An 11,487-nucleotide genomic window follows, 5' to 3' on the forward strand; every position below is an offset into this window, starting at 1 on the left:
TGTTTTGGAAAGAATATCATTCAGAAATTTGTAAACTTTGTAGTTTCTGTCTAATATGCACCTTAGTTCAGTTTTAATGAGTAAAACTTAATTAGAAAATTTTTAGCATTCAGGGATTAATTATGATTCTAAAAGAATTTAACAGACTATATAGGAAAACTATGCAGTTTTAAAATAATACTGATTATGCTTATGGTATTAAGATATGATTTGTCCCTTCAGAAAGTTGATATTAGAAAACATTTACCAAACCTATACCAAATTAATAAATTTCAAATGAAAGCCTATTCTGTTCAGTGGGCATTTAGTGAGTATTTGCTGTATGTCACATGCTGTGTTTGGCAGTGCACTGTTGGTGCAAAAAAGTGAGTGGATTATGGAGTCCCCGTCTTCAGATGTTTCCAGTTTGCTGGGTTAGACAGGATGACGGTTGCAGACTGTCTGAGAACATGAGAGACCCCCACTGCCGCCCTCACCCCAGTGACAGACGGTGCAGGGGATCAGAAAACGCTTGCCAGAGGAGGCAGTAATTAAGAGAAGTTCTAAAGAATGAGAAGGTAGCTGAATGAAGAACGCAGAGAGGTCATTTCAGGCAGGAAGTAATAGCAGACACACGAGTGTTTGGAAAATGGGTCTTAAAAAGAGCACGGGCATGAAAATGGGGAAATCCCTCAAGAGCCTAAAATTACGAAGTTCAGTTCAGTTGCTTGACTCTGGCCTCCATGGACTGTAGCACACCAGGCCTCCCTGTCCATCACCAGCTCCCGGAGCTTGCTCAAACTCATGTCCATTGAGTCAGTGATGGCATCTAACCATCTCATCCTCTGTCGTCCCCTTCTCCTCCCGCCTTCAATCTTTCCCAGCATCACAGTCTTTTCACATAAGTCAGTTCTTTGCATCAGGTGGCCAAAGTATTGGAGCTTCAGCATCAGTCCTTCCAAGGGATATTCAGGATTGATTTCCTTTAGGATGGACTGGTGGATCTCCTTGCAGTCCAAGGGACTCTCAAGGGTCTTCTCCAACACCACAGCTCAAAAGCATCAATTCTTTGGTGCTGAGCTTTCCTTATGGTCCAACTCTCACATTCATACATGACTACTGGAAAAACCATAGCTTTGACTGTATGGACCTTTGTCGGTAAAGTGATGTCTCTGCTTTTTAGTAGGCTGTCTAGGTTTGTCACAGCTTTTCCAGGGAGCAAGCATCTTAATAATCTCAAAATTACAAAGTAAAGTAGCTTTGTTCATTTATAATCAATTCATTATCCTTATTCCAGTAAGAATTTGAGAGGGTTTACCAAAGATATAAAGTACCAGATTTAATACATAATGAAGAAATCAAGAGAAAATAAAATACAGTATTTATACAATTATTAAAGGTACTTATTTGAATTTTTAATATTCAATACAAAGTATAAAAACATGGTTTACACATTTCCCATCACCTATAAAATGACTGTTGCTTATAGGAGTTTGGTTGACCTTGTAGAGACCTAAGAGAAATTGCTATGCTGTGTAATCTTATAAAGGGGGCACAATATACTGTGCTCAGTCATGTCCAGCTCTTTGAGATCTCATGGATGGTCGCTCACCAGGCTCCTCTGACCATGGGATTCTCCAGACAAGAACACTGGAGTGGGTTGCCGTTTCCTCTTCCAGTGGATCTTCCCAACCCAGAGATAAGCCTGCATCTCCTGCACTGGCAAGCGGATTCTTTACCATGCACCACTTGGGAAGCCTCATGTTACAATAGAAATATGTTTTAATAGGATTTTGTAATACTGTGTATAGTAGGGATTTCAGTACAACCACTTTTTATAATGTTCTTGGAGGCAAGCCAATAAATAAAGTGACGCGGTAAAACATTGTGAACAAGAGGCCAAAGCCGCTTGCGCCTGGTAAACACCTCCTTGATTCTGGATAATACTCAGAATTTCTAGAGATGGATGGACATTCCGTCACGAATATTATTTCCAGTGTGAGTTATGTGATAGTAGAAGTTTTGCTACTGCTATGGTCAGAAGTTTGTACTTTTTTTTTTTTTTTTTTGAGAGAAGAGAGCAAGCATATAATGATGGTTATTATAGTAATTGAAAGTCCTCAATGAACACTTCTCTTGTGACCAACACTGGACTGGGTGGTCAGCGTGCGTTTTCTGACTTTTACGCTAACTCAGTAAGGTGTAAGAACTATTATTCTTTCCATTTTATATAGATGAGGAAATTGAAATTTCTTAGAAGAAACTCAAGGAAGTTAACTATAAGCCAAATGATGCCCAGCAAGTAAGTCAAAGAGACCCAGGCCCCAAATCCAGATCTCTGACTCCAAAAGCTCCTCCCCACTGTACCATCAGTACTGACACATAAGTTAGTGGAATTTAATCAGTATTTATGCCTAGAAGTTTTTAACTTAGGGCAAAATGCATGATACTATATGATAGTTTAACACTGTAGCTTTGACTGTGTTTTTTACTTTTTACTTTTTTACTTTTACCCAGGAAATAGGGTCTGCTCAGACCTTTGGTCTGTTAAATTATTTTTTATTAGGTTTCTGTGAGCATTGTTAAGAGGGAATAAGAGTGAGGTGTTATTTTTCATCATTATTCAAATTGAATTATCTCAGAAAATAATGTTTCTAGTTCAGCTGTGTATTTTAACTTCTTCATAAAATATATTTTTGTAGGAAGACCAGGTTCTTAATGCATTCCATAAAAATAGAATTTTGCTACTGATCCAGTATAATGATAATTGCTATAAGTCAAAAAGTCGTTTGCTGTTTTTGTGAACAAGATTGAAGCTAAGATTATTTTTTAATTACACAGTTAATTATTGCCTAATAATGCAGGATAATAAAGCACCCCAGTACCCAGTGCGTAAAGCAGTAACCATGTATTCTCCCACTTGTCTGGGCTTGGCTGACCCTCTCTGGGCACAGCCCCACGTGGCTCCAGGCTGCCAGTTAGGTCCAGGCCTCCCCTACCTCTCACCCCCGTCCCAGGCGGGTATTTTCCTGCGGATCCTCTGCTCCTGGCAATCCCGGAAACACGTGAAGATGCGCACGTGGTCTCCCTGGCAGAAGCATGTGGTGCGGGAGGGGTCAGTTACTCATGTGACCATACAGGGCTGTGAATTGTTCCTACTGTAGAGTTCTGTACTTTTGCATAATACGAGACACACGAATACCCATAAAGGGATACAGATAGACACACGAATAACCGTAACCTGGTACATAGGTGGCGTACAGAATGAAGCCCCTTTCTATAATTATGCAAAATCCTATCCTTGAAGGGAAAAAAAACAAGTTATTTGAAGTAAATGACACATTAGTAATATTACATTACGGTTTTTGTCTGCAAACTGAATTGACATCTAGAATGTCCCTGGAGCACCCAAGAGGATGGGGTGATTGTACTGTGGGGTGGTGGCAAGTTGAGAGGCTTTGGAATTGTGTTTATTGAACCACTGTTATGTACAGGGGATGTGCTGGATATTTAACTTGAATTTTCTCATTTAACTTTTACAAGATAAGTCCCCACACCCCCACCTTTCAACTCAGTTCAGTCACTCAGTCGTGTCTGACTCTTTACGACCCCGTGCACTGCAGCATGCCAGGCCTCCCTGTCCATTAACAACTCCCGGAGTTTACTCAAACTCCCCCACCTTTATTCACTTTTAAATGAAAAATATTAGATTGAAGCTGCATTGTGGGAAAGCATTGGAGTGGACCACAGGCAGTGACTCTGGAGACGACACTTTAACTGAAGTGGGCTGCGTGTGATTAACAGTGATGGTATTTAACATAGACTTGTGCAAGAAATTATACTGCCCAGAAACGGGTGCTTCATACATACTAACTTTTATCTTTAGGTTTAATTGTGAATATTTAGCTGTCTGATATTGTATGCTAGCAGTTCTCATAAATGTTAATTTAGCTATTTTTTTAAATTGATGCACAATTTGAAATTATATAAGCAGAGGGAGGCAAAACTGTTATAGCTCCCTTTTGTACTTTTAGTTATTTGGATTTAATTCAGACATCAGAATACTTGTCTCTGTGTTTAACGTGTATTTTGACTTCTCTGTTTTTCTATTTTCAGTGAATTGAAAGTCCCAACTGTGGTTGTACTGAATACTTCAAACCAACAGTACTTTTTACTAGATAGACAGATTACGAATGCAGAAGACATGGTCCAGTTCATTAATAACATCTTGGATGGCACAGTAGATGTGAGTTGTTCACTGTAATTTCAGAGGGGTGACGGGAGGACATAGAGATGAAATGAGTGTCTTCTCTGATTCTGAGAAGATTCGGCCACCCCTAGCGTGGGGCAGACCTCTGTCCTCCCCAGTTCGCTCACGCTGTAGGTGGAGTTGGTCCGCAGGCTGTCGGTGGCAGGGGCACTGATGGGCGGAGCGCTGTTAGGAGGGCGCGTCAGGTTGTCAGGGGAGGTGCTTGACGTGTGGGGTCAGAGCCGGGGCTGTGGAGGCTGAGAGGTGTGCAGGGTACAGAGCCATCCGACGGTGAACTTCTCGATTCTCAGTATCTCTGGATTCACAAATACAATTGAGTAACGTCACTTGGATTAGTTTTCTTAAAAAACCCTGTGAATAACACCACAGTTTCTTAAAAGATCAGGAAATGTATTTAGAACCAGCCTGAATGGACTATTCCAAATATAATTCTATAAAACATTTCTCAGAATGATGAATGGATAATCTAAACTTTTTTAAGAGAAAATATGAGATTTCTGTGCTTTCGTGAAGCTTAATTATTTTGTGAGACTGGTTTCAGCTTTACACAAACTGTATTTGAAAGTTGGCTCACAGGGTAACAAGTAGTTCTTCTTTGGGAACGCTCTTAACCACATCGTAGGAGTTTTGTTTGTAAAGCTAACAGTTGTTCAAGTGAGGCTCACTTGTGTGAGTGAGAGCCCATCTGTATCAGTTAGTGAGATTCGGGGGGGACAGACTTCAGGGGATGCTGAATACTGAAACTGGATGGGTTTTCGCCAGGAATTTCGCTCCCTCTGCCTTCCAGCCGTTTCCCTTTGGGTTTCGTCACCGGGGGGGCTCTCCATGTAGGACAGGAAAGATGCCCTGCTCAATAGCAGCTCTTACCACACGCTCAGCTAAACTCAGGACCGGGGCAGGCCTGACCCGGGGCGGGTCAGCATCAGCCAGAGCGCTAGGGAGGACGCGTTCTCAGAGGAGAATCAGACTGTTCATACAGGAGGACAGAGGCAAGGCGGGACGGAGGAACCAGGAAGATTACTCCATGACTCCTCAGGTGTTCTGTGTAATCTTTTGTAGTCAACTCTTGACCTACCATGTAAGAATGATTACCTTACAGATAAATGATAGTACTGAAATAACAATTTGTTTTTTCCTGTTAACTTTAAGGCCCAAGGAGGTGATAGCATTTTGCAGAGATTGAAACGAATAGTATTTGATGCCAAATCTACTGTTGTGGTAAGTCGTGACAGCGTGTTTGGTGTCATTGATGATTGAGAACATAGGGATATAGATTTTGTCTAACTAAGATATTAATAAAATTTGGAGTTTCAAAGGATTTGATAAAAATACATCTTACAAGATGAGATCTAGTACATATTTATGTTAAGAGAAGATACTGATCAGATGGAAATTAAGTTTCTCCAGTTGTTTATTTCTGTATGATTGGTGAGGCAGCTGAAATTCAGGATCACTTAACTCGATAGCGTAACTTGGTGTTTTTCAGAGTTTCTTTCCTCCTCCTGCCCTTCTCACCCCTTGGATCTGAAACCCTCTTGCTGAGAGGTCTCGGAAATCTCTCTTACTGTCCCATCTTCCGCTGTCAGCTTGGCTGCAGAGTAGCCCTAAATTTGTTGGAGCCTTAAACGTAGTTCTCTCTGTCTATCTTGAGCTACTCCATGGGTGTTTTCATTCATTGTGGCCTAAAGCAACTAAAACAGAACTGACCTTCCACTGGTGAGAAGTAGCCGCTGCTGATCCTTGAGCTGCTCCTGCGCCTTCCACTTGCCGCGCCCTCTCATGGGCTGGGCCCTGCTCACACGTGTGACTGGCCTCCGCGTGGTCTGCTGCTCCCGTCCTCCTGCCCCGTCTCCAGGTCCTCTCTGCACCTGTGCATAATCACTGTTACTGCAGTAATCAGTCTGGTCACTCTCCTCCCCTTTTCCGGTGACTCCTGTCAGCATTCTCTGTCCGTCTCACATTTTCTCCTCGGTCTGGGCCCCCCCTGGACCCTGGCCTGCCTTGATCTTACTCACTCTGAAACTTCTGCCTCACAGTGCCTTGACTCTGTGATGCCGCTTTCCATTATCTCACTCCCAAGTGACCCTGCTCTGCTTCGAATTTGTTTAGTTCTCAAGAGTTACAGTCACAATCCATAGACTACAGTATAGTTGAAAAACTCAGTCACGTTGCTTTTACTTCTCTGGGATCTGAGGGAAATTACTAAATTAATTTTAGTGAAGTTACTAATTAGTAATTTCTAACCAGTCAAGTAAAAAATGTTACATGAAGAGAGTATTACCTTCCTTATGGTAAATAACCAGCCTTCTCAAGCCAGGATACAGCTGTAAAGCTGTTGGCACATAAAAACCACCTCAAAGAGCTTTGTGATTAATGTGAGGAAAACAAATGTCTTTTGAAAAGGGAATGGATTGGTGTCCACCTGAGACTACCAGCAGCATTGTTAATCAGCTGTCCTCCAAAACAAAATAAAAAGTTTTAATTAAAAAAAAAAAAGATAATGGAGGATTTGGTGCCCTTTTTTGCTGCCAATAGCTTGGCTCCACATACTCACATTCACGGATATAAAATTCTAAAGTGTCTTTCACAGGGTAGTTACTGCAGAAAAACTGACATTGATTCATTGGAACCGAAAGCAGGTTGGCTGGCCGCAGGAGGAAGAACTCTGTAGCTGCTTCCCAGTTCCTTGAGGGTTTCTGTATCAGGCGGTGTCTCAGGGGCCTCCTTGTTTCTCCACAGTCCATATTCAGGAGCTCCCCACTGATGGGCTGCTTCCTCTTCGGCCTGCCCCTGGGCGTCATCAGCATCATGTGCTACGGCATCTACACGGCCGACGCAGACGGAGGCTACATAGAGGAGCGGTACGAAGTGTCCAAGAGCGAGCCTGATGGCCCAGAGCCGGCAGGAGAGAGCCAGGAGTCCCCAGAGCCCAGGGCTGGGGCGTCTCCGCTGCCCGCCCCGCAGGAACCCAAAGACGTGCTAGAAAAGAAGAAAGATTGAGGCGCGACTCGGTTAGACTGTGTGATAGGATTTCACGTTATTAAAAGAGTCTATTTATTGAATTTAGACATTTAATCATGACCTTTCCAGAAGAGAACGTGGTATTTGTATTTTGCTAACATCAATTGCATGGGTTATAAAATAGTCCTTCCACAAACGGGGAGATGTTTGGAGCAAAGAGATGGAAAGTTTGTCTAAAACAATCAGTCAAAACACTCCGTCAGAGTTTACCTTGTAGATGTTGTTCTACCAGACCAGTTCTATTTGAATGTTTCTCTATCTGAATATTCTGTGACAGAATTAAGATTCTTGGGCAGAATATTTAAATCGGCCAGTCAGGTAGAAGATACATGTTTCATAGAAAAAATAACACCTCCACCTCGCACCATGCATTCTCCTCGTGTTTTGGATAAGATTTATATGGACAAAATTAAGTCTTTGAAATTTAGGCACTTTAAAGAGAACTAGTAACTTTTTCCAAGGATCAAATTAAGATTATGAGATAAAACAATTTGGTTTTATATAGTATAGTGATTTTATTTTGTTATTATTTTTAAAGGAGAGGAACTGTTACTTTTAACCTTTATACTCAGTTGCATTATAAAACTTTCATAGGGGCCTATATTGTGGGCCTGTATGTCTTATGTTTAATCTTTGCCGCGTAAACAGGATTTGCTTGGTTTGGATCAGTGATTTCAGATGACAGAATTGGTGTCTCAGCCAACACTGTGGGAGGGGCGGGGCTCTCTGTTACTCCTGCCTCCCCCACTTTAGCCAGAACAGCCTACTCTTGTTTCTCTTTTATATATTGGGATTTCATCTAAAATTTTTCTCTTATAAAAAGCTCCTGCTGCTTTTTAAAAAGTAATATATATCACATTTTTATGTTTATGGCATAGTAACTTTATGGTAACTTATGATCTAATGTGTGTGTACATGGGTGTGTGTGTATATATATATACACATACATACACACATATAGAATTTATTGACATCTTTTATATAATGCTATGGGCGTGCCTGTTCCTAATGAGTGACATAATCAGCCTATGAAGAAAATTCATGTCCGGTAATTAAAGAGATCTTCCAGCTGCTTTCTGCATCCTCCCAGGTGTTACCCATTTCAGCCAGAGCCCCCTCATCTCTCCACAATGGAACAACATAGGAATTCTATCCTAAGTAATGTGCAAAATTGGTATTTTTTTAAAATAATAGTATGGTATGTTTATCATAGATTAGCTTATTTTTGAGACTTTTATTTTTGAGCTAAGTTTAGGATTTTTATTAAGTGACTATTATTTGAGTGGTTATACATTGAATTATTAAACATTTTAAAATGTTTCATCACTTTAAAAATCCATAATTTATGGTCCGATACTGAAGCTGTTCAGGGCTACGGTCCCCAGGGCAGCCTGGGGTTATTTCTGATGCCATGCTGATCACTACTAACCTGAAGCTCTTGCGTCTTAAGTCCTAAGGAGTCACTAGTAATTATTTTCTTGTACCTTTTAGTATACAATAATTATTTATTCTTAAATTTGGTACTTCTTCATTATCATTTTTATAAAGGAAGCACATAGGCAGTCACAGGAAATTGCAGGGAACACTAGAATGAAATGGCATTCTTAAATGGAAATGGAATATAAATACTGTTAATTTAACAAGGAAATTTCTCTCTAACGAGTTAACAAGTGAGTCTTTTGGAAAATAGGTATTGATGTTGGCAGTGGTCAGGCTTGTTTTGTTTTGTGGGTGTGAAAGGCTTAGCTAAGCACAGATCCTCGGGCTCAGCCTGGCAGGGACCTTGCAGCTTGGCCACTACCAGTGATAAGAGGAGGATGTGAGAATGTCATGGCTTTTTTCTTCATGTTTATCACTATCAGGTCCGTCATCTGTGTGGTTTTGTCTTTTGTCAAGCACAACTGTAAATTAAACCGCAAAACAGGAAAAAGAAAAAGCAAAGCTTAGTTAGTATGTATCAACATGGTTCAGTGATCTTTGTATTCTGAGATTTTTCTCATCTATTAAAGCCTTAGTTCGTTGTTACCTTTTCACAACTCTCTACTGTTGCCTCATATTCTATTTGTGTTTTCACAATGTGATGTTGGGGAAACAAAAAGTATAGATGGTTTGTAAGTGATTTTTTTTTTTAAGTTTGCTTTTTAGTTGTCTCTAAGATACTGTCATAGTATCTTCATAAAACAAATTGAAAATTCTTGCTCACTAGTATGGTTTTCCCTTCAGTGTGATAGCAGGGTTTATTAGGAATGCTGTTTTCATTTTAGGAAAAATTACTTCAAAATAAAGGTAGGTTTCTTAATGAATCTTGTAGAACATAGATACACTGAACATCCTAATTCAGTGATGAAACTTACTGTTATCACATGTCAGTAGGGAGAATATCCTTTAGTTAACTTGGACTTCTGCCTTCTCTTTCAGTTGCAATAAAGTTCTCTTTCTAACTTCTGAAGTCCAGGATCCTGTATGCTTGCCATTGCTTAATCCGGTGCTCACAGTTTTTAAAGATGTTTCAGGGAGAGAGTGTTTTTATCAGCAGAGCACTTCATTATAGCTGGCAGTCCTTTTTGTTTCATCGTATGCATTGTGTTAGTATTTCTGGAACTGCCGTCTGAAATCGAGGTGGATTCGACCGGGGATTTCCATCTTCTCTACACGTGTGCTCCCTGGTGTCTGAAGTAGAAATAACATGAAGAGCTAGATGTCTAGAGGCTGAAGGACTGGTCTGTATGAATAGTAAACCAATTAGTTATACTGTTTTTATTTAGTGGATATTTGTTCTTACTGTTTCTTGTGTTTTGTTTCAGGGATGTTTTTGATTTTGCAAAAATATTTTCATCATCACTTCATATGATATGGAGGTAGGGCAGGGAAAAATCACTCAGCTATTCTTATTACACAGAGGTTGTTCAGACAAACTGATATTAAGACTATCAGTTTATTGGTGGGATTAGGTTTGCCGTTTTATTTTTATAAATATATATTTTTTCTGAATGTGTCTGAGTCCAAGAGTGGGCAGAAAATAATTTTCTACTTTGGACTAATCTATAAAGGTTTTTGAAAGTCTGTATTATTAATACTAACTTGTTGAACTCATGGTCTCCTGCCTTAAGGCACCAATTGTAAACCTTCATTTTTCTAAATAAATTAATTGAAAACATGTAACCATTTTATTTTTACTATTTATTTTTTGGTTGTCTGGGATGTAAGTTTTTCTCTGTGCAAGCAAAAAGGGCAGTCAAGACTCATCTTCCACAAAGTAATTTTTTTCCTTCTTGTTAATTGTAAGTTATTTGTAATTATAGAAACATAGTTTTTAAAAATTTAAACCAATTTGATAGAGATCAGGTTGTAATTAATTATTTCATATAGAAGATGAAAAACCTGAGATCCATGAGTTTGATATATTTTGTATTTGTAAAACCTGATCGTATTAAGTATTAGTTGCAGAGTTTAAAGCTAGAATAAATTGGATTTGAGTCCTTGATCCAACTGCTAAATTGTAGTTTTAGACCCAGCACCTCACTCTCACTATCAATAAAGTGGAAATCTAGAGTCTCAAGGTTTCTTCTCTAAAGTAGCATCAAATGGGGAGAGTGTATTATCAAAAAAACAGAGATTTACTTTGATCATGTATTTTTCACACTGGATACACCATCAGCGTATCTCTCGGTGAGAGTGTCTCTGGCGCAGGAATGGCCCATCTGTGCTCAGGCTGCCGTGTCCAGGCCCATCACCAGGCTCCGCTGCTCCAGCCTTACCTGACTGCAGCCCAGCTTCGAAGGAGCGGTGAAAGGCGTCCTCCTATAATTTAAGGGGGATCGTGGCATTTGTCTGCTCAGAACATTCCAACGGCTGCTTCTCTCATTTGGCAATAACAGCCATGTTACTGATTGAAATATGTCCCCCCAAATTCATAGAATGAAGTTGCAACCCCTGGTACCTCAGAATGTGACCTTACTTGGAAGTAGGATTGTTACAGACATAGTTAGCATAAGCGTGTGTTTATCACTCAGTCATGTCTGACTCTGCGGCTCCATGAACTGTATAGCCCTCCAGGCTCCTCTGTCCATGAGATTCTCCAGGCAAGAATACTGGAGTGGGTTGCCATGCCCTTCTCCAGGGGATTATCCTGTCCCAGAATCAAATCCAGGTCTCCCGCACAGATTCTTTACTGTCTGAAGGGAAGCCCCAGTTAGCATAAGGCCATACTGAAATGG

The 11,487-nt window shown here is 40.3% G+C and overlaps 1 protein-coding gene across 2 annotated transcripts in view; it reads left to right on the forward strand.

The window, feature by feature from the left end:
• The window catches only part of TMX3 (thioredoxin related transmembrane protein 3), a 36,835-nt gene extending 26,400 nt beyond the window's left edge, over window positions 1-10,435 (forward strand). For both annotated transcript variants that reach the window (XM_065932315.1, XM_065932316.1), the window contains 3 exons: window positions 4,096-4,225; window positions 5,399-5,467; window positions 6,989-10,435. In XM_065932315.1, coding sequence (XP_065788387.1) covers window positions 4,096-4,225; window positions 5,399-5,467; window positions 6,989-7,249 — 460 coding nt within the window. In that variant the 3' untranslated portion in view covers window positions 7,250-10,435. The remainder of the gene's footprint in view (window positions 1-4,095; window positions 4,226-5,398; window positions 5,468-6,988) is intronic.
• The last annotated feature ends 1,052 nt before the right edge of the window (window positions 10,436-11,487 follow it).

The sequence above is a fragment of the Muntiacus reevesi genome, chromosome 4 (assembly GCF_963930625.1).
Source record: "Muntiacus reevesi chromosome 4, mMunRee1.1, whole genome shotgun sequence".
NCBI lineage: Eukaryota > Metazoa > Chordata > Mammalia > Artiodactyla > Cervidae > Muntiacus > Muntiacus reevesi.